A 27,920-nucleotide genomic window follows, 5' to 3' on the forward strand; every position below is an offset into this window, starting at 1 on the left:
CACTCCCCATTCCTTCTAATTTGCTTCCAAAGCATCTTCTTGCTTCAAATTGTCAATATAATTACTATAAAAAAAAGCTATAAATTTTTTAAATTTGTTTTTAGACAACCATGACTTCACTTCAGATGTAGGTTGACTAAAATGTTACAGTAGCGAGTGCATGTACTGTACGAGTCAATCTGAAAGCACTTAATGACTGTCTCTATAGCATTGGAACTTTGTCACTATAAGATCCATCAGTTATGCTATTAGCATTGTCATTCAATTGAACATCTTTCATTCACCAGATCTAATTTCCTCACTTGGCACTTGTTACCCAACCTGGAAATTAATTCCTTTATTTACTACTCTATTTTCAAAAATGGTGAATCAAAACATTATTGCAATGATGAGCCTCATTTCCAATTACCATAGGTATGTATTTTTTAAGATAAGGTTAGGGTAGGTATTGCAAAGTACTGGCTTGGATTTTAAACTACTAGGCTTGTTTCCCTCTTAAATGCTGTCTTGCTGCCAACATTGATGTAAATGGAGCATTTGCAAATAGACAATGAAATGATGCAGCTTGAAGATATTCTAGTTTGCTCTATAATACTTTCAAGTGGATGATGGGGCGAGTTTTTTTTCTATCATTTTGAGATGTTACAGGATATCTGAACAAATGATGAAAGAATAACCATGGAAATAAATGGAATTTTATTATGGACAGAAAAATGTTGGTCACTGCTTACTTAATGAAATCAATTCTGTATAAATTTACAGCACCACACAAGTAGCCAAATCATTCACCAATTTTAAAAATCTTGTGGTACTGGTACTTATTATAGCAAAATTAAAGGTTACTGAAATACCGAATAACATTAATACAAAATAATAGTAATATAATTTCGAGATGTTAAGAGAATATTTGAACAAGTTATAAAAGAATAACCAAGGAAATAAATGGAATTTTACTATGGACAGAAGTATGCTGGTCACTGCTCACTTAATGAAATAAATTCTGTATCATTAAATTTACTGCACCACACAAGTAGCCAAATCATTCACCAATTCTTCCAGTACTGGTACTTATTGTTACAGAAAAAAAAAGTTATCGAAATACAGAAAAACATTAATACAAGGATAATAATGTTACTGCAAAAAACTAACAAAGTTACAGAAAAAGTAAGGCAAGTTACACAAGTTAAAACATTTTCATTTGAAATGCTGCTAAGGCAAGTATGAAAACTACTGGTCAATATTTGACAGATAACAATAACTTTCTCTATTCAGCCTGAGTAGATGACATGATATGGTCACCTATTCAGACTGAATAGAGAAAGGTATTAATGACTTAATATACATGTATAAAATATGGAACTTGTTTATAAATTCTTAAGATATCCCCCAACATAATTCTGTTCTGCATTGTTAGTATGTCTAGCAAACTAATATCCATCACATTATATTTCTGAAACAATGATGAATCATCGACACCATTCTGCAACTGATTATCGATTCCAAGTAAACAATCACCAAATGCATCTGCATGTTCTGGCCCCATAATTTTTTTTTTTTTTTTTTTTTTTGGGGGGGGGGTGCTTGAATGAAACCACTATGGACCATATTCATGTAGCATTCTTTTAGCATTGGAGCTTAATCCCAACTCGCAAAAGAATTTGGATCATGTCACTTCTATTCTTCCTTTCTACCACCACCTTAAACCACTATTTTACCACTTCTTCAGTACAATGAGTCCCCAAGGATTAAAGCACTGATTATCACTGATGGAATGCTGATACTACTCATTTTGGGCTATTCACTTGTCAGCAACATTATCAGGTTATAGGATGTTCTCAATCTTATCCATGCTTTGTATTACTGGAACTGTGTACTTAAAATAAAGACATTCAAAAAGTACTTCTTATCAGTATACATACCAAAAGACCTTTCCTTATTATAGTGGGTGGCCAAGACAAGGTACACACCCACATTATACATACCAAAGGGCCTTCTTCCAACACTTATAAGGGGGTTGGCTAAATCAAACATACATCCACCCTACTCAGGTCAAAGACAATGCAGCATGAAACAGACATCACACAAGGTGACTATGCACTTCTGCTTCCCACCTCCCCTTGTTAGTCCCTCCTCACTCCATCCATATGCCCCAACCACTTCAGCACTCTTAGATCTACCCTACCCAAACAGCCATCTTTGCACTTTTATAATAAATAAATAAAACCCATTCAACCACCCCAACCATTTCAGCACCTAGGGGATGAAGGGCTCTTCTGTCTCAGCACAATGATTTCCTTTACATTCTATTCTTGCTATGGCAAAGTAATTAATTCAGTAGTGGAAGCATACTCTTAGTACATACATACACACAAAAGGACCAGAGGAACATTACTGGCTGTTGTGGGGCTGTAATTTACCAGTCAGGGAAATTAAAGGTAACCACTGATTGAAACCCCAAAAGACCTCTTCTCCCTTGTAAGAGGAATGGCCAAGTGGAAGCATACACCCATCCAAACACATTCATCACACCTCTCATCTTAGAACCTCAGTGTTCATAACTCTCAACATACCTTCTGTATGGTAACATCCTTTACAGATTTCCTTGAAGCTGACACAAAGTAATCCTTCCAGCTGAAGAAACATCACTTTGTACATGTTAACCAATGAACCAATTAGAATTACTGTAGTTACACATACTAATGGGCCTTCCTAATTCAAAGCATACAGTCCCACACAGAACAATAGGCATACAGTTCTGTGCAAGAGCACTTGAGCCCTCCCAACCCTTGCATCATGTCACACAAACAACTCACTAAATGCAATACAAAAACAACCCCAGCAGTATTCTACTCAAACATCTAAAGTAACCTACCCCAGGTACAATGCAATACAAAAACATTCATTCAGATCACAAAACACACACTACAATATGTTACCAAATCCTGTACTGTACCACTCATTGTGTTTATCACTAGCAAATGACCCACGGTTACCTGGAAACTGACCACAGCCACAGGTTCAGTCTACTAGTCCGATCCATGTCTTTTGTGTGGTGGTTGCAATTGTATTACATTTCTTGACCAATTCTGTGTTGCCATCATTTTAATAATGAAGCATTGGGGATAAATCAAAAGAAGATGCTCAGCCCTACAGTGGAACTGCCGTGTTTTACTGCACTGCCTTCTGACTCCAGCAGGATGGCAGGGGATAGGGATAAGGTGCTAAAGTGGGAAGAGAGATGAATGGGTGCAAGATTGGTGAAGAGGGTGGTTAATTAGACTCTGTAAAATGCCTTTTGGTATCCATATATATACTGGTTTAACCTGAGAGCAACCTGAATGTAGACATGCCAGTGCACTTCTCGTCTTGGGAGAAATTTCTTTTGGGTTATTGAGGTCTTCCTTTAACTGTTGGATACTATGTGTGGTTCTTGCACTTCATGGGTTACTTTCTCCTGGCCAAATTCTATGCCTGCAACTGTTATATTTATTGCGAGGGTGTTCATGTGTACAATAAAAACAAGGTGAAGTATTTCATTATAATCATCATTACAATTTTTTATGGGAATGGCTGACCATTTGATCTACTGGGTGTTTCTTAGATCTATAGTGGTAAGGAGTAAGCAATGTCACTAAGGATTGATTGTCACCAGAAGTTCTGAAGGAATGCAAACATTCTGCTTTGTCAATTAGAGCTCCAGTTTTGGATAAACTTGTGTTTTTGGTTATCATTATAGTTGTGGCATTGAGCTATTACTGTTTTGGCATGTGCATATACAAGACCAATGAAGAGCCCTGGGTTTGATATGGGGATGTCATGTTTGAAGTTAGCTGGTGATGGCGTTGCTCCTTGGGGGGCCCCACTGAACATCTAGGTCCTTGATACATGGTTGTTCTGTGATACTCAGCAATTTCTTTCAGCTGGAAGGTCTGTCAACCATTTCTTGTCATTATTGTGCATACCAGTTCCTATGATCTTTTTTTTTTTTTTTTTGACAGGATGTGTCTAGGGAGTGTTGAAAGCCTTACAATCTATTGCCATTATTACTGGTTTGTCAGGTGCCACTTTCTTTTTTAAGCCTTCCAGAACTTGTTGGGTGAGGTTTGTGAGCAATGTAATCACCCAGTGAGACTGGAAAGATTAATTTTTTTTTTCAAGATATCATATGAGCAGACAAAGGTAGAGAAACATGGGACTGGAACAGCATACTAGGTTTACAACGCGACAAATTTTGACTAATGCATTTATCAAGTATCAATTTTCTAAACAACCAATGAGCTGACTAGAGCCTATAAATGCTATTTATTTGCTTCTCCCAGTATCAGTCTGTATCATAATTTTTTATTCACTCTCTCTTGGCTTACCCTGTTGGATGATTGAATTCCAGCCTCCTCAGTGAAACAACAACACACAAGGAGGGTCAGTGGAATACAATCACATGCCTTGATTAACCAAGAAGGGTAAAGTCAAAAACCATTCTTTGACACTAAAGACAAACAACAAATGCTAGTCAATTTTCCAGCAGTTTATAACACTCTTGTGAATTACAAAAACAAAACTGGTCGAGTTATGTTGTTTACTTAGTAAAGGCACTTCCAAAGTCCCAAGTATCCCTTCCCTTGTCTTTCCATACCTGCCTGTACAAATTCTAACAGTAAGACAGTGTAGTAGTATACAATGCTGTAATGCTGATTTCATGTTATAACCTTCAAACCTAATATTTCTTATCTGACCAACACTTTTGTTTAAGAATGAGACCAAATCTCAAATAGTGGAATGCCTTAATCTCCAATTCACCATGTTCAATTTGACCATACAAAAATCTTCAAAATTCATTGATTGCTGTGTAGTTTTCAACCAAAGAATAAAAAAAAATTGAAAATGGAAAAGTATGGCACTTTCTGTACGAGCTTTGATTTTTTTTCTAAATATGGTAATGACCATTTTGTATTTCTCAAACAACAGTGTTTACTGGAAAGTAAAGTTTTGGAAAAAAAAATTATGGATATCTTTCCATAACTAAATGATTTCAGTAACTTTCCTTACTTAATACATATATATGAAGTAAACATCCACCAGGATTATTACTAACTACTGCTTTCATCTATGGATTAGGATGAATAAAATTTCTGCTTTACCAAAATAGAGATATTACAACTATTATCTATATGACCTGTACTAAATCCTCCTCAACATTACAATACTGCAGAGTTCATCTTCTACGACTACAAAGCTTTTAAACCACTAGGAAACAGCTAAAGCTACAGGTGACAAGAGGCCAAACTTAGGAAGGGGTGGTCCATGGTCAAGCGCAAAGAATGAGGCAGCTATGTGATGCAAGAAATTCTGGATGGCCGTGATGGCTTTGCTCCAAGGGGGTCCACTCTGGTCTCCCAAATTAAGAGCATTGGGAGCTCCAATACCAGTGTAGTTGGTGAGATGAGGAGCTGCACCACTCATAATCTGAGGATTCCATGGTCTGTCACTGGTGAGGGGCATGGGGAACTGGGGGAATTTGTCCCTACAGTCAAAGAGGCAATCAGCATCAAATGATGACTGTGGTTGGTGATGAGACGGCATCCAGTAGGGTCCAGTTGTAAATGGAAGGCGAATGTTGGCAGGATTGACCAAGGTACTCTCAGTGACATCTCTCAAATTCTCAACATCATCAACTCGATTATGTTGCGAATTTGGGGCTAGATCCGAGTTCACTACTTCTCTCTGTGTGGCCGGGAAGGGCGAAGTAAGGGCCAAGATGATAGAAGTCGTTAAGGTAGTCAATACTTGAGAAGCACTACCCACTGAAGTTTCATTGCCTTCAAGTGATGCACAATCTTCAATATCTGCAACAGATCCAAATTTAACATAAGTTTCATATTTCAAAATTATCCCTAGTATATGTGGTATGAACAAGTGAAGAAAGACAAGTAAAGAGGCTGTGGAAGGCAGAGGTGGATGGAATGAACTTGAAGGGAAGACCAAGAATGAGTATATGAAATGAATTTGAGTGGAGGAACAAAAATAAGGTGGTACTGATGAGACCAAAAGAGAAAAGATTGGTAGTGCATTTGTAAGAAGAAAGATGGGGGTGTTAGCTTTGAGTCAGTTCAGGTGACCACTGATAGCAGAGATGGTTTAAGCACATGGAAAGAATAAAGAAATACAAGGGAGAATTGGATGGAGGGAACTTGAGAGGAAGACCAGGAACAAGGTGGATAGAGAGATTGAAGGGTGCACTGGATGGAAAAGAAATCTGTCAAGCAAGAAAGTAAAAAATATTGCAAGGAGCAATTACAACGGGATGAGGAAATGACATGACACGAATGGTTACTCTTGTCTGTCTTCTCTGTAAAAAAATTGAGAGGAGGAGAAGGGAGGTGTTGCCATATAGTGAAGCAATCCCCGATAAGTCAGCTCCAGCTCCCAGGCACAAGTATAGAAGCACTGTGCCAGACTGCATTGTCTTTGACTTGGGTGGTGTGGCAGGGGTATGGGATGATCCTTCATTTATGAGGTCCTTAGATGGATGGGGTGACAACCACATTTGGATGGGCATGGGATGGGTGTGTGCTTTGATTCTGTATGTATGTATGTTTGTATATCCCAATGATTATCCTATCATATACTGAATGCACGAATTCCCATGGGAATACATTTGAACATAAAATCTCGCTATATCCACAACAAAAAATATATCTTCATTTCTTATCAAAATTCAAAAGTCATTCCACTAACCCGTGTCAGTAAGATATGCAGGCAGAGATGATGCTACAGGAGCCAGAGACAGAAGACAAGAGGGCTCAGCAACTGCAGAGGTTGTGCCCAACTGACTGCAAGATTCAGAGCCGTATATCTGCATGACGTGCCCAAGGACTTGTATAACTTGCTCAGAGCAGTGCTGAGCCAAGGCAGTCCCAGCAACCAGACTTGCCACCGCAGCAACATAACTCACCACAAACACAGAGAGCACCTGAGCTGCCTAAAAACATACAATGATAGAACAAGGTTAGATATAGTACAATAGGAATGGCAAATACATGAATGTTTCTTAGGACTTAAATATTACCTAAAAATAAAACAATACACATCATTCTGAGCTCTGACCAGGGTAAGAGTCACCTATTTGCAGAGTTGCAACTAAGCTATATGCACATTTGTTTGTAGTTTTGGATACTTGGGTGCAAATGTAGCGGAAAAGGGAGGAGTGGAGGGGGAGGTAGAATGTAGACGGAGAGAAGCAAGTAAATGCCTTGGGGGATTAAAAAGTGTAATGAGAAATAGACATTTGGGAATAGATGCTAAGAGGAAATTGTATGAAGGAGTAATTGTGCTGACAGCACTGTATGGGGTGATAACAAGGAACATAAAGGAAGAGAGGAGGAGTTTGAATGTGTTTGAGATGAGGTGCTTGAGAAGTATGATAGGGGTTACTAGGCTGGGTAGAGTGAGAACAGAGGTGAAGAGGAGAATGGGGGTGGAAAGGGAGTTGGGAGATAGGGTTAATGAAAGAGTATTGGGATGGTTTGGACACATGGAAAGAATGAGTGGAGAAAGATTAGTAAAAGAGGTGTGGAAGGCAGAGGTAGAAGGAGTGAACATGAAAGGGTGGATGGATGGGATAAAAGGGGCTTTGGGAAAGAGGGGAATGTCTGTTGAGGAAGGACAGGAGAAGACATTATGATAGGGGTGAATGGAGAATGGTTGTGTATAAATGATGCTGATGCATGAGGGGGAGCAGGTGGTGGGAGGGTTAGGGAGTATGTGAAAATTAATTTGATGCAGCCCAAAGGGATTTCTCCCAGTCTTCTTAATGAGGCAACTTTGCTGTGGATGTGCTGTGTCTTGTGACACTGCTTCTGACTCAGGGCAGTGGGCGAGATGCAGGGATTACCCGTTACCCAGGAGGAGCCAAGATAAGAGGGAGAGAGGGGGATGAATGGGAGTGGAGTATGTGGGGATGGAATGGGTGGGAGTGGATTTTATGCCTTTGTTTTTTGGCTACCTCCCTTGTAAGGGGGAAAAGGCCTTTGGTATTTGCACAAATGTTTGTGGTGGCAGTGGTGGGGGGATGTTGGCTTTGCCACCATGTTGCCTTAAAAGGCAACTAAATGGGATGGAGTGAGGAGGCTAGGTATCCTCCACTCTAGATCTCCACCTTGAAATGTGAGGAGCTGACAACCGGTGATAACACTCTTCCTTTCATCTGGTGACACAAACTGTCTCACACTAAAAAAATGCACACATCAGTCCAAAATTTCTTCCTAAAGAACTCTGGGAAGGCCCATGTTTTGTTGCAAACTGCTGTGGGTCTGAAAGTTTCTAGCGAAACTCTTGGCAGCAATTGATCGATATCATTTCAGAGCAGAACCTTTCCCATTTAGGTATTAAATTAAATACTGTCTTGGCTCCCTGAGGAAAAGTCCTTTGGCATACTGTGCCTATGGAGATACAGGCCTATTGGAATGAGAAAATAGATCATTCTTGTGTGTGTGTGGGGGGGGGGGTAATACCCAAGTAACAAAGTGCAGAAAAAAATAAAGACAATACCTGCTCAAGTAAAGGTAACCAAATGGGCGAAATGTTTCTCCCCAGGGCAATCAGATCCATGTAGGTGAACTGTCCTCGCAATAATCCTTCCCGACAGGCAATGTCACACTCCACCTTCTCAAGTACCTCCCTAAAGATGGAATCATCCACAAACAAGTTCCAATCCTGAAAAAAAAAAGCATCATAACTTACAAAGAGTATTTCATGCATATTCAAGTCCTAACTATACACAATAATCTATTACACATGCATAAACTACTTTCTCCTTATATATCCCAAATGCTCTTTCCCTTTTTAAAAAATCAATGTGGCAGAATCAACGCACACAGCCACACCATACACAAATAAAACCATCCAACCTCTCATCTTACAATTTAGTCAGTTTAGCTTGTACTTTACAAGACACATCCTGCATTATTTAACCAACCAATCAATATTTTGCCCTTGGTCTATCTTCCAGAAGACCTGTGGCCTTCAGGTGACTCACAACTGCCTCCAGGTGAGAACATAAGTCATTCAGGGAAGATATAGGGTTATTGTCATGAGACTGCTAGTGTGGAATATTGTAGTACAAGGTCTTCTGTGTCCTCTGTGTGGTGGTTGGGGCAGAGTGAATTTGTGGTCATGTATATTGTGTTGTTTCTTTTTAATGCTGGATGGTCTCCCAAGCATAGGCTTCTTCAATTCTTGCCAGGTGTGGTAGGGTTTTTCCTGTGGAGCTTATGTCTGGGGGGTATTGTTCAAGTACCGAGTTTGGTGGTTTGTCTAGAAGGGATTGTTTAGTAATCTGAGTGTATGATTTTGTGTGGATATTTTGTGTTGTACATTGTTATAAATGATTGAGTAATATGGTGCTGATGTAGTTTATTTATGTTAGGTTCTGTTAGTGGTGCCTGTTATCACTCTCAGTGCTCCATTCTGTAATGTTTTAAAATTGTATTCATCTTGATTGTTGTTGTTGTTGTTGTCGTTCCCTAGACTGTCTGTCCGAGCAGTCCCGTCTCCCCAAGGAATGCCACAGCCAAAACTGGGTTTTCCCACAAATCCTTTATAGAGTGTATGTTGTGTTGTTTGCGTGCATGATTGTGTATAATGCAGTCTTCCATTATGTGTTGTATGGTATGGGGTGAAGTGTTACATCCTGGGCAGCTGTTCACAATGCGGTGATCCAGCCTCTTCTGGTAGCTTAGAAGTGCTGATGATTGTTGGGAACCATGGTGTGGAGTCAAGAGTGCTTCTCATAAATTGCTTGTTGATTATTAGAGACTTTCTGTTATCCAAAGTCAGTTCTACTGATGGATTTAGGCAAGTTTGTTTTCTTGCTATTTTTTATGTCATTTACTACATATGTGAAATGAAAGTCATACAAGTATCAAATGTAAGACTCAGGTCTTAGTGTTCTTTTTCAGTGAAAGGATTTGGCCATTTCATTCTACTTTCAAATGTTTTTTAGATTTATGGTTGTCTGGTGACTGAACAACTGGTGATGAGATGGATGGGGTGAAAGGGATGTTGAGAAAGAGGAGAATGTCTGTTGAGCAAGGAAGGGAGAATGCATGAAATAGGGATGAGTGGAAAGTGACAGAGCATAGATGATACTATTATGCAAGGAAGGGAGGGTGCTTATGTGCGAATGATATTTTGGCACAGCCCATAGGGATTTCTCCACATTTTCTCTTTTTCTGCATGAGGAGATGGGGAGGTTGCCATTTAAGTGAAGCAGCCTTGCTGTGGATGTGCTGTGTCTTGCTACATTGCTTTTGACCTCGGGCAGTGGGCAGGGTACAGAGATGACCTGTCATCCATGAGGAGCTAAGATGAAAGGGGGAAAGGGTGGTTTTTGGGAGGGGAATGGGTGTGAGTAGGTACATGCCTTTGACTTTGGCTACTGGCCTTATAAGGGAGGAAAAGTTCTTGGTATATAGATAGATAAAGGGTTGTCTGGTGTAAGTCTTTAATAATTTTGCTGATTGCAACACCAACATATGTACTCTGACCAGCTATAATGGCATATACATACATATACACCTTTTCCCCCTTATTAGGGGGAGACCAAGTTAAAGTATGCACCCACCTTCCACCCATTCAAAAAATAAGCTTGTTGCTGCTCCCATCTTAGTACCTTATAGATAGTCATCCTGTCTCTTGCCACACTGCTCAGGCCAGAGGTAATGAGCAAATTTTTAACAAGTGGAAACAAGGAGACAGGACCCCATGAGTGCCTTTTTCCTGTACAACACAATTAGATGAATACATCCTAACAGCTGTATTCAACCCCCTTCAATACGGGCCACATCGCACGTCTGGCAGCATTAGCTGCCAGATGTGCGATGTTGCGTCATAATACTTGCATTATAAAAAATAAAGTCACTGCTCTATCGCTTGTTCTCTTTCACCCGTGAATTTTGATAACCATAGAAAATATGATGAAGCCAGTTTACAGAGTACGGGGGTCGCGCAGGTACAACTACAATATATATAATCAAGACGCCAACGTCGGCATCCTCGCATACCCGCTTGCTCCTCATGACGTCTACGTAGGCGTCACCGTATGGAAGGGGTTAATCATGCCAAGACCTGTCTATAATTAAATGCACATATGTACACAATGTACAAACATAATTCTAATTATGGTGCATCCTCCCTTACTTCTTTGTCTATTCTCCAGCTTTTGTTTAGTAGAGAGGGTCACCATATAAACGAGGCAGTGGGGCCCTGCTGTGGATGTGGTGCATCTTGCTGTATTACTTCTGACCCAGACAGTGGGCGAGGGACAGAGATAAAAAGGCAAAGATAAAAGGGAAACAATTGAAGGATGGATGGGAGAGGCTACCTCCTTTATAAGTGGGAAGAACTGTGGTATACAAACTGATTTTTCTAAAAATCTATAAGTGTACAAGTCAACATAAAAGCTAAAACCCAACAATGGAGAGCAATACATACGATAGCAATGAGAAAATCTCGCTCTGCCCGGTTGAGCTGTGTGAGTGGCAAGGCAGCTGAGGCTGCCCATTCATCATTAAAGACTTCATCTTCACCACCATCATCGTACAAATACTTGCTCGCTACGAGCTGGAAAAAGAAGAGGCAACATTAGAAATAAATAAAGAATTAACAAATAAATGACTGACATCAATACTTAAAGAATGAAATATAATACAAGCAGTATTCAGCCACATTAAGAAATAACATATTCAATGAACACACATGATGTGCATGTGTAAAGGGTGCTGTGACTGGACACACTGAGCAGTATTGAGGCAAGGCAGAGATCAGGGGTGAAGTTAGGTCATATAGAAGGAACACATGGGAAGGGACTAACAAAATGTTGAAGGAAGATATTGACAGATAGAAAGGGGTGTCAGGAATGGGGAGGATAGATGGAGGGATAGGGTTTTGGATGCACTGGGAAAGTCTGTGGAGTGGGATGGAAAAGTGTCAAAGATAGGAAGTGGCCTGAGGGGATGTTCTTGTCTGATCCATAGATCAGGAGGGGGATTGGCATATGGTGAAACAATGGGGGGCAAATAAGCTCCAGCTGCCAAATTACTGTAGAAATGTTGTCTCAATGGCTTACCTTCGACTTCAACAACATAGAAAAGGACAATTCTGCATTCTCTGAATTACCCTATCTGACACTTCCCCTTCCACTCCCAGTTTCTACCACACCTGTTATAGGTCCTTCCAAGTGTCAATAAAGTGAACCTCTAACATTACATCTTGTCATGGTCAACCAAACCCTTTTTTTTTCAATTTTCTCCATAGCTAATATTATTCCTACAATTTCCCCTTTTTGCCTTTGGTTCCTCATCTTCCAATCATTCAGACCTTCACCCTTCCGTCATACTATAGTATTTGTACAGGTGCTAAATATGGACACTTGTTCCATCTTATTTCTATTATAGATATCAAACTGTTTAATGTTTTACAGAGTTTTTAAAGGCAACCAAATCAACCAAGAAATTGCCCTGTTTCTTGCTAGAGACCCCCCACCCCCACCCCGCTAACCAAATAGCGACACTTAGAAATCAGTTTCTGGTATGTATACATCAATGATTCTTTATAAGAAAACAATTGTTAATCCTCTGCAAGCTGTACTGAAATATATATATATATATATATATATATATATATATATATATACATAGAAGAAGAAGGAGGAGGAGGGGGAGGAGGAGGAGGAGAAGAAAAAGAAAAGAAGAAAAGAAAAAGAAGAAAAGAAAAAGAAGAAGAAGAAAAGAAGAAGAAAAGAAGAAGAAAAGAAGAGAAAACCAAGAGAAAAAGAAGAAAAGAAGAAAAGAAGAAAAGAAAAAGAAAAAGACAAGAAAAAGAAAAGAAGAAGAAAAGAAGAAGAAAAGACAAGAAAAAGAAAAAGAAGAAAAAGAAAAAGAAGAAAAGAAGAAAAGAAGAAAAGAAAAAGAAGAAAAGAAAAAGAAAAGAAAAGAAGAAGAAAAGAAAAAGAAGAAAAGAAGAAGAAAAGAAAAGAAGAAGAAAAGAAGAAGAAAAGAAAAGAAGAAGAAAAGAAGAAGAAAAGAAAAAGAAGAAAAGAAGAAGAAAAGAAGAAAAGAAAAAGGAAAAGAAGAAAAGAAGAAAAGAAAAAGAAGAAGAAAAGAAAAAGAAAAGAAGAAAAGAAAAAGAAGAAAAGAAGAAGAAAAGAAAAAGAAGAAAAAGAAGAAAAGAAAAAGAAAGAAAAGAAGAAGAAAAGACAAGAAGAAAATAAGAAGAAGAAAAGAAGACAAGAAGAAAATAAGAAGAAGAAAAGAAGAAAAGAAGAAGAAAAGAAGAAGAAGAAGAAAAGAAGAAGAAAAGAAGAAGAAAAGAAGAAAAGAAGAAAGAAGAAAAGAAGAAAAGAAGAAGAAAAGAAGAAAAGAAGAAGAAAAGAAGAAAAGAAGAAAAGAAGAAAAAGAAGAAAGAAAAAGGAGAAAAAGAAAAAAGAAAAGAAGAAAAGAAGGAAAGAAGAAAAAAGAAAAAGAAGAAAAGAAAAAAGAAGAAAAAAGACGAGGAGAAAGAAGAAAAAAGAAGAAAAGAAGAAGAAAATAAGAAGAAAAGAAGAAAAAAAGAAGAAAAGAAGAAGAAAAGAAGAAAAGAAGAAGGAAAGAAGAAGAAGAAGAAGAAGAAAAGAAGAAGAAAAGAAGAAGAAAAGAAGAAGAAGAAAAGAAGAAGAAAAGAAAAAGAAAAGAAAAAGAAAAGAAGAAGAAAAGAAGAAGAAAAGAAGAAGAAGAAAAAGAAGAAGACAATAATAATAAATAAAAATGTACTTCAAATTGTCCACCAAACTAACATTTCAGGTGAAAAACAAATAAAACATACATACATACATACATATACCAAGGCTTTTTCCCCCTTACAAGGGAGGTAGCCAAAAAGGAAAAGGCATAAAATCATTCCCACCCATTCCATCCCTGAATACACTCCACACCCCTCTACCCTCCCTCTTATCTTAGCACCTCCTGGATGACGGGTCATCCCTGCACCTTGTCCACTGCCCTGGGTCAGAAGCAGTGTCGCAAGACACAGCACATCCACAAATAAAACACCATGGAAAATACAAATACTAACCATTGCAACAAGGAACACTTGTGATGGAGAGGCAGTTGCCAGGTACTCAGGGTTATGTGTTCGGAGTCGGTCAAGGTAGACGAGTGCAACGATGAGAGAACAAGGTGTGACACAGGCATCATAGCTCACTGTTGAGGCATAGCGGAGGTCAAGTTTATCCAAGCCATCTTGGCGACAGAGTCCACTGAATTTTTCAACACATAGTTCTGTAATATACACAATTAACGAGATTAAGAACTAGAAAATTTCATAACAAAGGATACATCCTATAAATATATTTCTTGTGAAGCATTATCATTTGGTCAGTTCAAATTTTGTACACAACTACATAAACGCAATGCACCTTATAACTCTATAAAACAGGACAAATCAGTAAAATCAACTTTGCCAAAACTTCAACTCCACTCTTAATTTCAAGTCCATAGTAGTGTCACTGTCAAAAGTTTTGATCCACCTTATGGCTGTAAGTATGCAAATGCAACATTCATTGAGCATTTTAAACATTTGTGTGAAAAAGTTATCCATGCTTTAATAGAAATATCAATCAGCTCCACACATCACACACAAACAGCGAAACCCATTTGATGGTGCATTTTTTTTCTATAACTATACATTTAATTTGAAAATGAACTATGTGTGAATGAGTATTAAACTAGTCTATATACATTATAATGGGGCTAGACAAGTCAAATGCACACACCTATCTCCATCCATTCTAATCCCCTCCACCACCATTTCCCCTTCTCATCTAGGCTCCTCATGGATGACTGTTAATCCTTGTATCCCTCCAACTGCCATGGGTCAAAAGCAATGTAGCAAAACACAATTCATCCACAGCAAGGCCACTTCACTTAATCGGCAAACCCCCCTCTCCCTCCCCTCATGCAGAAAAAGAAAATGGAGAAAAATCTTTTCTGGGTGCATAAAAATATTATTCACACATAAGCACCCCTGACACCCCCATCCCTTACCCCTTCCTTCTTTTCACAACAGTATCATCTATGCACAGTTACTCTCCACTCATCCCTCTCTCCGGCATTCTCCCTTCCTTGTTCAACATACATTCCCCTCTTTCCCAATGCCCTTTTCACCCCATCCATACATCTCATCTTTTGTCATCTGCTCAAGTTCACTCCCTCCATCTCTGCTTTCCACACCTCTTTTACTAATCTTGCATCATTCTTTCCATGTGTCCAAGCCATCCCAATAATCTTTCATAGCCCTATCTGCCATCTCCTTCTCCACTCTAGCTCTCCTCCTCACCTCTTTACTTCTCACTCTATCCAGCCTAGTAATCCCTACCATACTTCTCAGACATTTCATCTCAAACACATTTAAGCTTTTCCTCTCTGCCTCTCTTGAATCCCAAGTCTGATCAATACAATACCATTGGCACAACCACTCCTTCATACAATCTCCTCCATGCATCCATTCCCAGTTGACCATTTCCCATAACACTTTTTAATCCCCCAAGGCATTTACTTGCTTCTCTCAATCTACAATTTATCTCTACCTCCACTCCTCCCTTTCCAGCTACATGCAACCCAAAATACCTAATGCTATCCACTTCTTCCAGTTTCTCTCCTTTTAGATTTACTTCCAACTCACTGCCATTCTCTACCCTTGTACATCTCATCACCTTGCTTTTACCCACATTTACCTTCAACTTTCTCCTATCACACACACCTTTCCAAACTCCATCACTAACTTTCTTAATCCCTCCTCTGTCCCTGCCACAAGCACAGTGTCATGAGCAAATAACTGGTTCACCTCCTACTTTTCTCCATTTTCTTCAACAATCTCCAGTCTCCTTTACCTCCCACACCACCCCATCCATGTACACATTGAACAGCCATGGCAACATGACACATACCTATCAGCCCACCTTTACCTCAAACCACTCACTCTCTCCTTTTTCCATTCTAACACAGGTTCTACTACTCTTACAAAAACTCGTGACTGCCCTTAACAGCTTTCCCCCATCCCATACATCCACAAATCCTCCCACAGTGCCTTCCTGTCTACTCTGTCATATCCCTTTTCCAAATCAATAAAGGCCCGTAAAACATCCATACCTTTTACTAAAGCTTTCTCACATATCTGCCTTACCACAAAATCTGATCCACACAACCCTTACCTGTCCTAAACCCACACTGTTCCCTCACCAATTACTCCCTCTGTTCCTCTCAATCCAGAGAGCAATGACAAAGACGGCCCCAACACTTTCAAAATTGACATACAAGCAAAGTTTGTCTAAACTAGAACTACCAACCATGCAACAAAGAAGAGAAAGAGGCAATCAATTGGCCATTTACAGAATCATGAAAGGCATGAAAGTCCTTGGCAGAGAAGACTTATTAAAGTAGGATACAAGAAAAACATGAAAAGAAACTCAAAATGGACAGTTATAGAGGAGATCTGGAGAAAAAAATTATAATCTTTCCACACAGAGTGGCGAATGTCTGGAGCAAATTGGACAAAACAAGTGTGTGCAAACACCATACAAGAATTTAAGATACAAAGACGGGTCACCACAAGCATAACTCCCCTTCCTGTATAATACAAGGTACATACATACATACATATACCAAGGCTTTTTCCCCCTTTCAAGTGAGGTAGCCAAAAAGGGAAAGGCATAAAAACACTCCCACCCATTTCATCCATAAATACACTCCACACCCCTCCCACCCTCCCTCTCATCTGAGCACCTCCTGGATGACGGGTCATCCCTGCACCCTGCCCACCGCCCTGGGTCAGAAGCAGTGTCGCAAGACACAGCACATCCACAGCAAGGCCGCTTCATTTAATCGGCGATCCCCCCTCTCCGTCCCCCCTTGCATATAAGGAGAGGACGGGGAGAAATCCCTTCGGGCTGCGTCAAAATTTACTCACACATACTACCCCACCCCCCCGCCCATTCCTCCTCATGCAATCACAACATCATCCATATACAACCATTCTCCACTCACCTCTGTCTTCCGTATACAAGGTAAATACATAATGTATACACAATTCCTGTAATAACAAATAAATCACCTTTTCACTTCAATAAAATACCAATTGTGTATAGAAGCAAAAGCATCAAACATTCCACTGTGTGCATGTGTGTGTGTGTTAAGGACAGAAGCACCCTGACAACATTCCCCCACAAGCCCAATAAGCACTTGTAAGTCCTCAGTAACAAGGATGGCCAAGAGTTGTCAGTAATAGCAACAGTTCCCATCATAACAAACCTACAAATACACAATGGGTATAAAATCTTGTTACAAAGTAAACAGCTGCATACATAAAATATGTCCACACCCAATAATATTCCTAAGAGAAACCATAAAAACTGCACTGCCAGATGTTTAGCCACACCTAAAAAGAAACAAATAAACAAGTGCTCCCTGACCTTCGAGTAAAATTAACCCATCAGCAGCTGTTAGGTTGCACTCTATTTGTGTTCCTCCCCCATCTTCTATGTACAGTATACACACTATCCCTATGAACAGTGAATATAATCACCTTTGCCTTTTGTGCACATCAGTTGGCCATTTGATTTTTTTTCTAAATAACATTAATAACTTACACATCTACAACATTTATAATAATTCATGAGCATTTATAAGTATCCAATTTTATGTATTTCCCCAGAAAGGAAACAAGTGGATGATGGATAGGAACGAGATGGGTGTGGGTGGGTGCACGTCTTGGCTGGTTATCTGCCTTACATGAGGAAGGAAGCCTTTGTTGTACAGATGTAGTATTTACCTGAACTAGCAAGTCATACTTGCTACAGACTATATACTATGCATACTCCCACATCTACCCAACACTCATTCTAGACAACTAATAAGCTTTTCATTGAGTGAACTATGGTCTGATTTGATAGCTATGGACAGTGTTCTCAGGGCTGTGGTTCTTGCTTAAAAGAATTAATCTGTTGCCCTGTTTTCTCTTGCAAGAGACAAGTCTTGTCCATGATAGACCAAAGATAACAAATAAACATGACCAGTGAAACTCTGGATGGCACCATCCCTCTACAAGTACAAGCTCATCCCTACCTACGTGCGCTTACATGTTGTAATTCTTATTGCCATGCATTATTTATGCAAGACAGGTTGTCAGTACTCTTTATATGAAAAGGGAAAGGAAATAAAAAATAGAGAGATTTCAGGCAGTGGTGAGAGGATGGAAGTTGGCAGGTTTTCAAAACAGGTGGCAGTGGTGATTACTTGTAGCTATCCATCTTGTAGGACCAACACTGGTAGGCACCCACCATCAGTCCCTCCCCTAGTTGTCTGGGTTCATGATTTTTCTCCACCCACTACTCTGACATTTTTTTGTCTTCTCTCTCCATTTTGTTTATCTCTTTTCATCACTTTGTAGGTACATCTCTTCAAACTCCTAAATTACCTCAATATTCCACTAGAACCAAAAATGGGACCATCAATACCATCACCTCCAACTAGAGGTACTGATGGGCTTAGACCCCCAAGATCCCTATTAAATATTTTCTATCATTATTATATATATATTTTAAGAAGAGCTGACAATCAGCAACTGCCCCCTTTCTCCTACTGTCATTATATTGTGGCATAAACCTTTGCACACTAATGCAATACAAACAGTCCAACACTTCTTCCCAGAGATCCATAGAAGTACTCGAGGACCAGTATGGATATGTGGGTTTTCAGTCTAATTTGACATGTTACCTCTTCTACCCCTGAACTATTCCATTGTATAATCACCTAGATGAATGCAACAAAAGTCAAATCTGCTGCATTGCCCCTCACCCTCTCTCTCCCTCCTTCTCCCTCTCTCTCTCTCTCCCTCCTTCTCTCTCTCTCTCTCCCTCCTCTCTCTTTCTCCCTCCCTCTCTCTCTCCTCTCTCCCTCCTTCCCTCTCTCTCCCTCCCTCCCCCCTCTCTTGTCTGATTCTAATCCCTAGTTACTCTGAACCTTCTACGGCCTTGAAGTGTGATCATCCTTCTACTACTACCTTATCCTGCCCTCAACTATACATGCTTACTTCAGTGTTAAGTAAAGCTAAACAGGAATATATATATATATATATATATATATATATATATATATATATATATATATATATATACACACACACATACATACATACATACATTTACCAAAGGATTTTCCCCCCTTACAAGGGAGGTAGCCAAAAAGAAAAAGGCATAATAATCATCCCCACTCATTCCATCCCAAATACACTCCACTCCCCTCTACCCTCCCTCTTATCTTGGCACCTCCTGGATGACAGGTCATCCCTGAATCTTGTGCACTACCCTGGGTCAGAGGCAGAGTAAAATTTTTCTCACACATACTACCTCACCCCCCCATCCACCCATTCCACCTCATGCATCACATCATCCATATACATATATATATACATATACATACATACATATATATATATGTATTATACACACACAAGGATATACACATATGTACCTCCATATACCCTTTCATGCTACTATGAAACTGCCACACACAACTCACTTGTAAAGGGAAAAGATGGTCGGTCCGTTGTTGGGAGCTGGCTGTAGTAGAGGGTTTTTCGTATCCTTTCAGCATACTCATTGTATTCTGGCAATACCTGTACAAAAAAAGTCATATACTATTATAATTTGTCTCATTATGAATAGTATGACAAAGAAATAATCTTTTAAATCTATAGTACAGTACTACCATTCCCTAATTATACCTTTGATGACAGCACTTATTAAAATATTCTAGGTTTTGGACATATAACAAACCCTTTGCCTATGGTAGGGGAAAATTTTACTATCCATGATGAAAATACATGAGAACAGTAGGATATACATGTGAGAATGACTGTCAATGACTACCAGTCCCACAAAGATTAGTATTGGTACATGTAATGTTCTTGACCTACAACACGAAGTGTACAAAAAGCTATACACAATGCTATGACCATGAGAAAAATAAAGACCATGAGGAAAAAATAAAATAAAAAATAAAGAGAACTAATTTGCTGTAATTATACTTCTTTACAATATCTATGCTTGACCACAAGTGTGGAAAAGCAATTTAAACACTAAAAATACAATGAAAAGACCCCCCAAAAAAATCCCCAATTAATTAAGATTTAAACAAAAGGATTAGTCAACAAAAATACAACATAAGAACAGGTCAAATGTCAAGTGGACTTTTCGTCCACCAAAAAGAGCTCTCCCATATTATTGACTGACAAAACACAAAAGTTATTACATCATGTCATAATATTGTAGAAATGAACATAAGTGAATCGTGTTACATTAAAAATAGTTTTGAAAATATTATGAATTTAAGCTTAGGTTTGCATAAGTTAGATAATTTTATTATTAAAAAGATTGTAAATAATTCTTCTGGAATCGGGTAACACTGGACATTTCCCAGTTCCTCTACCACCATGTACATATTATGACCTTTGGTCATTTTTTGTATTCTTTGTACCCTGATGATGTCTTGAATAGACGAAAACGTTCGGTATTAATTTCTTTTATTTTCCAAGTGGTTTCTGCAAGTATTGTTGTCATGTATGCTTAGTGAGTTGTTATATATTATATATATATATATATGTATATATATATATATATATATATATATATATATATATATATATATACATACAGACGCTCCTCTACTTGCGTTCATTCATTTTACGTTTTTTCGATTTTACATTTGAACTGACTGTAAAAAATTTTTTTTTGTGAATTTCTTAGTTTAGCGCGCTCTCCGTAGTTCAAACGATACTTAGCATGACACTGCGTCCATTGTTTACATGGCACAAACGACAGACTGAACGTACCTTGCCTCCTCCTCCTCCTCCACCATCTCAATTTATGTTGCTTGAATTTAATTTATTTGAAATTAATGTTATTATTTTACAATGTTATGTTTATAATTAATGATTTAGGGGTGTTTTATAAGATACGGTAATAGAATTTATGGATGTATAGTACAGTAACAACTTACATTCATTTTCACTTTACGTTCGGAACCTAACTAAAATGTAAGTTGAGGAGCATCTGTATACAGTAAAACCCCGATTATCCAAAACGAAAGGGGGGAAGCCTCTTTCGGATAAGCCGATTTTTGGATAATCCAGATTTATCAGAAATATATTTCATGTTGACATACTTTGTGTGTGTGTGTGTGTGTCCTGTGCCTTCCTCCCCCCCCTCTCTCTCTCCATCAGTCTCAATTTTTTTTTTTCGTGTTGACGTACATACCTTATACGTAACAGAGAACAAGAATTATTCTATACATATATCTTCCACTATCCTGACGAACACAATAAAGCAACTCCGCCACTCCCCGCCTCCATCACCATCACTCCACAACCCTTCCACTCCCCACCTCCTGGTGGTGGAGTCAGAAGGAAGGGTCGTCCATTGCTCCATCTTCACTGTCCAAATCAAAGGTAGACAAGGAGGATGAGGCACTTGATGAAGGGCGAGAAGACTGGGCGGACGAAGGTGTTCTTGGCTGAAAAAACGAGGTGATAGAAGTCCGTTTGGTGCAAGACAGCTGTTTCTCGATGACGCATCATCAGGTACAGTTGATTGCTATTTGAAATATCCCTGGGTCGCTGGTCAAGAAACTGAAGCACTCCTTCGATGTGGGACCGGACTGTTGCCAAAGACATGGAAGGATCAGAAGAATCATCGTCGTCGTTGTCATCATCATCGTTGTCATGGCCGTGCATCACTTCCTCAGCTATTTCTTTGGTTGATTGGAGAGCGTAACCTGGGTCCCCCTCATCCACAGTGAGCCACTCCTGGACGTCCTCCTCTGTAACTGTCTCATAATCACCCACGGCCTCCTTCACCTCTCGCACCTCCCGGTCGAATCCTTCAAACGTTCCCGATTGACCTGCCTTCAGCTTGTCCAATATCTCCAGCTTCTGCTGTATGGTAAGGACGACTTTCTTCCTTTTCCCGGTTTCTTTCGGCATGGTGATGTAGAAAGAAGTGAGGTCGAAGCACAGGTAGAACGCGACTGCCCAGTGTGAACTCTGACGTGACTGCCGCCGACTGACGATGTAAACAATGAAACCAAACAAACACAAGCTACGCTAAACAAAGTAGTACGCTTAAAACGTATTCATTTTAACTGTTCTTATCAATTTTAAATGTGTTAATATAGTACATATGTAGTTACTTTTATTTATTTTCATGTTTTTGATGTTTTATAACGTTTTAGTATAGAAAAAATTTGAATTTTATACAGACTCTCCTCTACTTACATTCATTCGTTTTACGTTTTTTCTATTTTACGTTTGAACTGACTGTAAAAAAATTTTGGAGTGATTTTTTGTTTAGCGCGCTCTCCGTAGTTCAAACGATACTTACGCATGACGCTGCATCCATTGTTTACATGGCACAAACGACAGACTGAACGTGCCTTGCCTCATCCTCCTCCTCCCCCTCCTCCTCCACCATCTCAATTTATGTTGCTTGAATTTAATTTATTTGAAATTAATGTTATAATTTTACAATGTTATGTGTATAATTAATGATTTAGGGGTGTTTTATAAGATACGGTAATAGAATTTACGGATGTATGGTACAGTAACAACTTACGTTCATTTTCAACTTACGTTCGGCCGTTCGGAACGTAACTAAAACGCAAGTTGAGGAGCGTCTGTATATATATATATATACATATATACATATATATATATATATACATATATATATATATATATATATATATATATATATATATATTTTTTTTTTTTTTTTTTTTTATTAAAATCAACTGCGCTAATAGATTTAACTATTTTCAGTTGTATCTTCTTAAGTTTAAGGAAGGACTTCCTATCAACTTCATTCAGCTTATGAACGAAATCATCCATGGTGAATGTGAAAAGAAAGGCGCTGGTGAATGCCGATGGTTTCTATTGGATGTGTAACAGCATGTAAAAAACTGTTGACAACGACACCTAAAACTTCAGAGTTTTTTCACCTCGATAAGAGGCTTCCTCAGGGTGAGAAGGACTTCATTGGTGTAGAGGCGATGTTCTAGTCTTGAAGGTCTAGAGGCAAGTTAAGAAGGTGGCTAAGCGGGAGGCTTTTTATACTCGGTCGAACGATTCAGTCGACTCAGTGCGGGTGGAATGCTGGGCTCTGATTGGCTCATGGGACACTTCACCTGATCTCGGGCGGCGGGAATGATCTCTGTCTGCTACGCAGCTCAAGCGGCTAGGCCCGGGCAGAACCTGTGCCCTAGATATATATATATATATATATATATATATATATATATATATATATATATATATATATATATATATATATATATATATATATATATATATATATATATATATATATATATATACACATATATATCACAGTCTCATTTGAATAACAGCCGTTTGTTCCAACTAGAACTTTGCTCGTTTTCCCTCATCCAAAACCAAAATTTCCCAAAACGATCCCCCAAACTGTTTGAAAAGAAAACACGTTTCATAAATAAATGGAATGCAGAATGTTTTCCAAATCTTTACCTAGATCTCTTAACCCCTTCCATACGGTGCCGCACACGTAGGCGTCATGGGGAGCGAGTGTATTCGCGAGGCTGCCATATCGGCGTCTTGATTATATTTATTGTAGTCGCCCCTCCATAATGACATTCTTTCTAATTCTTTTGTAATCGCATTTTCTATGGTTATCAAAATTCACGGGTGAAGAGAGAACGATCGATATAAGCGGTGACTATATTTTATGATGCGAGTATTATTACGACACGTCGTACGGCTGGCATTGGCTGCTGCCACCGAGATCTAAGTCCAACATGACTACGTGTGCGGCACAGTATGGAATGGGTTAAAAAAGTCCCTGCAAATATTCTAGGAAAAAATGGTATTTGCTATGGATGGCGCAAGAATCCTGAACTACTGAATGGTGATCCTGTCCCTAACCATGATGCTTACATATCCTTCCTATGACACTGCAAAAAATATTGTACTTATTTAGGTGCACACAAGTATCCTGAAGATTCCGTCTGCCAACATGATTTTCTCTACCACCACTCCAGTCTTAAACATTGCATATATAACACATAAAACCCTACTTATTTCATAGTTCTGAGAAACATAAACTGGGCAATAACAATGTCATCCTGATCATTTACCAACATTTTTTAACAATCTTAGAAACTGATCATTTGCAACAAGTGATGGGTCCCCAGTCTGGGCATGGAGATGACACCTAAATCAACAATTTATACAGAAAAGAGCCCCCTTGTTACAACAAGGCAAATATAATAAAGCACATAAAAGTTGGGAAATAATGACACATTGCTTACCATAAGGGATACATAATTTAATTTAAACCCCAAAGTCTACTTACTTTCCTACTTTTATTTCCCACCCTCCCTAATGCTGTACTTGTTTTATCTACCTGATTCGGTATGGTGGGTTTATCATCCCACCAGGCCAACACGTAGTGTCCGCCTCCACTTTTTCTCAGCCTTCACTAAGGCATTTTGCCTGTCTGGACATCCGGGGATGTTTCCAGTTTGACAAGGAATTTATCCATCTGGTATTTGAACAAGTCCACTGAGCAACCCTTTTTATCTCAGACCTCACTTCGGGTGCAGCTGAAGTCTGGCAGCTCTCCATCTGAAGCTGTTAAACTGTAGTGATCCAGCTCTGCTACCCTTAACAGTGTTGACAGTGCAACTTCTGCCTCTGAATTCAGACACCTGTGACATTACAGGGTTTGCCACATTTGGCACTTTTTCCTCCATTATTTTCTATAGATATGATGTACCCATCCCACCTCTTGAAAGAGTAGATTCAGGTACTTTAGCCATAGTAACTGACCTTTTCAATGTCCTATATTTTTAGTGAATTGTCTCTGGATTTTCTGTACCAGATTTATTTCATTAGCACTGGTTGGACTCCATAACTGGAAATAGTAGTCTAGCCTTGGCAATACAAGGGATTTCCAGAGCATTAACATTATATAATTATCCCAGGTTTTAAATGTCCTTAGTATCCAGCCACAAAGTTGATCTTTTTTTCACTAGGACTATGATATGCTCCTTGAAATCAGTTACTCGATAGAATTACTCAGATCTTGTACATGCTCTTCCTAATTAACAGGTTTTTGACTGGGGTCATGGTAGTTCCTTTGACTGGTCTTCTTGCATTTGGAGTTCATGTATTGGATTTTGTTACCACTGAATTGCATGTTAACCTCGGCCCAATTATATACTTTGTCCACATCTCTGTAGTCAACTGGTCTCTGACTGGTCTGATAGCTCTAATCAGCCTAGTGTCATCAGCAAAGCTAATTACATGGCTACTGATTCCACTGTTTATGTCCAGCATGAGAATAAGGAATAATAATGGTCCTAAGACCATTCCTGGTGGGACTGAGCTGATCACATTGCTTACTGCACTCTTGCCCCTGGACACATATAAATGGCCTTCTTCCTGTAAAAAATTCACTGACCCATGCACCCAGTTCTCTTGAAATTTTTAGTCACAGAGTTTGTGCAGTAGAACCCCATGGTCCATTTTGTCAAAGGCCTTGCTGAAATGGAGATAAATGGCATCTGTTCCTTTATCAGGACATCAGATGTTGTTCAATATAGGGTCATAGCTGTCAAGCAAGGCTAACAGGCATGATCAACCAGCTCAAAAGCCATGTTCAGTCTCTTTCATTAGGCTGGACTCCATGATATTGTACAGTAGCAGCTTTAATAACCCTTTCAAACAGCTTTCCCATGTGGGAGGTTAGAGACACATGGTGGTAATTTGATGGATTTTTCCTGTTCCCTCCTTTATGAATTGGGACAATAGCTGCAATTTTCAATGAGACATGCTGATAACTGTTTCAAAGATTTAGATTTCTCCATCAGGAGTTTTAGGTTTCCAAAACGACAACACAGTTTTTGAAGAGAAGTGCCAGGAGTGGAAGTTCCACACATTGAGCACATTGCTTTTTCAATACATTCTTCACACACTTTGATGTTATTTCATCCATTTGAACACAAGTCAGGACCTTTTCTGAAGAACAAAGAGTGGTTGTCAATTGCTTTATTCTGCTGAGGCACAAAAAAAAAACATTTTTAGCCTTATTTATTAATTCAGCAATTTCCTCTGGGTTTACGAATTCTATCCCATTATTATTAATCAGTGTGCCAATCATGGGCTTGGATCATGCAAACTGTTTTGCATATCTGTAAAAGTATCCTGGGTTCATTTTGATCTTGTTGACTACCTTTTGTTCTGCATGGAAGGCCTCCTCCTGGTGAGCGCTGACAATTTCTTCTTAAATACATTTAAACTCCTCCAAGACTTTGCTTTTCAGAGTACCATGGAGTTCTAGAGGCCTCTTGGTCAGCTTCGGTCTTTTTCGCATCTGGATCTTACATCTTCTGGTATAACTATTTCCTTTGCTTGTTTTGCTCACTCATTTTTCTCCACCATCCTCATTTAATAGTTTATATTTATCATTTACAATCAAATTCTTGATCATAGGGCATTATAATACTGAGAAGTTTCTACGTCTGGAAGGTATTAGAAAAGAAGGTGCCCAACACCGGCATACAAGTATCAGTCCACCAAAGAAGAGGGAGGCTATGTTATGTGAGAACCACTCCCGGTTCAACACTAAACATCAAATCCAGAATCCATAACAGCTTCTCGTTCAGTGGACCAAGATTATTCAACTGCATCCCGCCCCAACTGAGAAACATGTCAGGGGTGTCTCCAGACACCTTCAAAAAACATCTGGATATATGGTTGGCCAAAATACCAGACCAACCACCAACACCAGGATACATCAGCCCCAACGCCAATCGTCTGACCGATTGGACAATTGATGTGAGGGAGCTACCTGGTCACAGTGGGACTCCAGTCTAGCTGCGTCGATCACCGACAGAAATCTTCTAAGTGTATCTAAGTGTAAGTGTAAGTGTGTACTGTCCCTTTGTGAGTAAATTTACAGAAACATGCAAGCACAGATATGACAAAACTTACAGTTTAACAGTTTCTAATCTAACCTAGCCATTCCATAGGGTAAAAAAAACAACTTTCAAATGCATAAAAGTGAAAAAATGCATTTGCATGTTACTGGAACAGAACTCCTTTATTGTTCATGAATAGAATGGCCATTTGATTTGAATCCTATTTACTATTTCTATTACCCACTTCCAAGTCCAAGATCATAGGAACATAAGGCTAAGCAACACTGTTACTTTTCACTTTCAAATGCAAAATGGATTGTGAGAAAACTAACCATTTTCTTCCTTTTCTTCGACTGCGGCACTTCGTCGTCCATGGTGCCACACAAAACTACCCAACTACCCACACCATTTTGCTTCACTACAGGTGGCCCTTATCAACTTATGTAAAACCATAGAAGTCCGTGGTATCTTTGATGTTTATGAAGGTTGCAGATATCCAGTAGCTACGTCAGAAGAAGCGATACATTCCGTTCGATTACTGACGTCAAAGACAACTTCCTTTTAGATTTAAAGAAGCGAAATGTCATAAAAATATAACATGTACAACGGATATTTACAAACGTGTTGCTTTCTTGTCAACATGCTGGGTTTACCCCCACAGGACACATCACTGTTTTAGTACTTAACATGATCCTTACCTTTGGTAATCGAGATTTTATTTTATCTGGTGTTTTAGGGGTTTTCATTATCTGTCTCTTGTTTTCCTTCGATCTTATATAATCAAGGAATTGACTTCCGAACATACGTATATCAGCCTCACCCGCGCCTCACTCGGCACCTACAACCTACTACGTTCGTTCGAATGGTGTCTTGAGAAAGTGA

General features: G+C 39.0%; 1 protein-coding gene across 4 annotated transcripts; it reads right to left on the reverse strand.

Annotated features, from left to right (window-relative positions):
• Window positions 1–1,571: 1,571 nt before the first annotated feature.
• On the reverse strand, window positions 1,572–27,920 carry LOC143033954 (protein CNPPD1). 4 transcript variants are annotated; one of them, XM_076199663.1, is made up of 9 exons: window positions 27,737–27,876; window positions 27,371–27,596; window positions 19,608–19,704; window positions 17,501–17,590; window positions 14,107–14,312; window positions 11,491–11,619; window positions 8,548–8,712; window positions 6,736–6,979; window positions 1,572–5,843 (listed from the first exon to the last, which is right to left on the reverse strand). In XM_076199663.1, exons 2-9 carry the CDS (start codon window positions 27,410–27,412, stop codon window positions 5,245–5,247), a joined length of 1,572 nt encoding a protein of 523 aa, XP_076055778.1. In that variant the 5' UTR covers window positions 27,413–27,596; window positions 27,737–27,876; the 3' UTR covers window positions 1,572–5,244. The 4 variants fall into 4 exon arrangements, with proteins under 4 accessions (XP_076055778.1, XP_076055777.1, XP_076055780.1 ...); XM_076199662.1 differs by lacking the exon at window positions 27,371–27,596 and having other exon boundaries at window positions 27,737–27,918; XM_076199665.1 differs by lacking the exon at window positions 17,501–17,590 and having other exon boundaries at window positions 27,737–27,874.

Source organism: Oratosquilla oratoria, chromosome 16, assembly GCF_046742065.1.
Source record: "Oratosquilla oratoria isolate Oo_2021 chromosome 16, ASM4674206v1, whole genome shotgun sequence".
Taxonomy (NCBI): domain Eukaryota; kingdom Metazoa; phylum Arthropoda; class Malacostraca; order Stomatopoda; family Squillidae; genus Oratosquilla; species Oratosquilla oratoria.

Excerpts from the sequence above, each read along its gene's own strand:
- LOC143033954 (XM_076199662.1), bottom strand. The coding sequence starts at position 27,841 with ATGTTCGGAAGTCAATTCCTTGATTATATAAGATCGAAGGAAAACAAG. Across the intron at positions 19,705-27,736 it reads TAAAATCTCGATTACCAAAG|GTATTGCCAGAATACAATGA; the intron begins GTAAGGATCATG and ends TTTTTTGTACAG. Across the intron at positions 8,713-11,490 it reads GAGATTTTCTCATTGCTATC|GATTGGAACTTGTTTGTGGA; the intron begins GTATGTATTGCT and ends TTTTTTTTTCAG.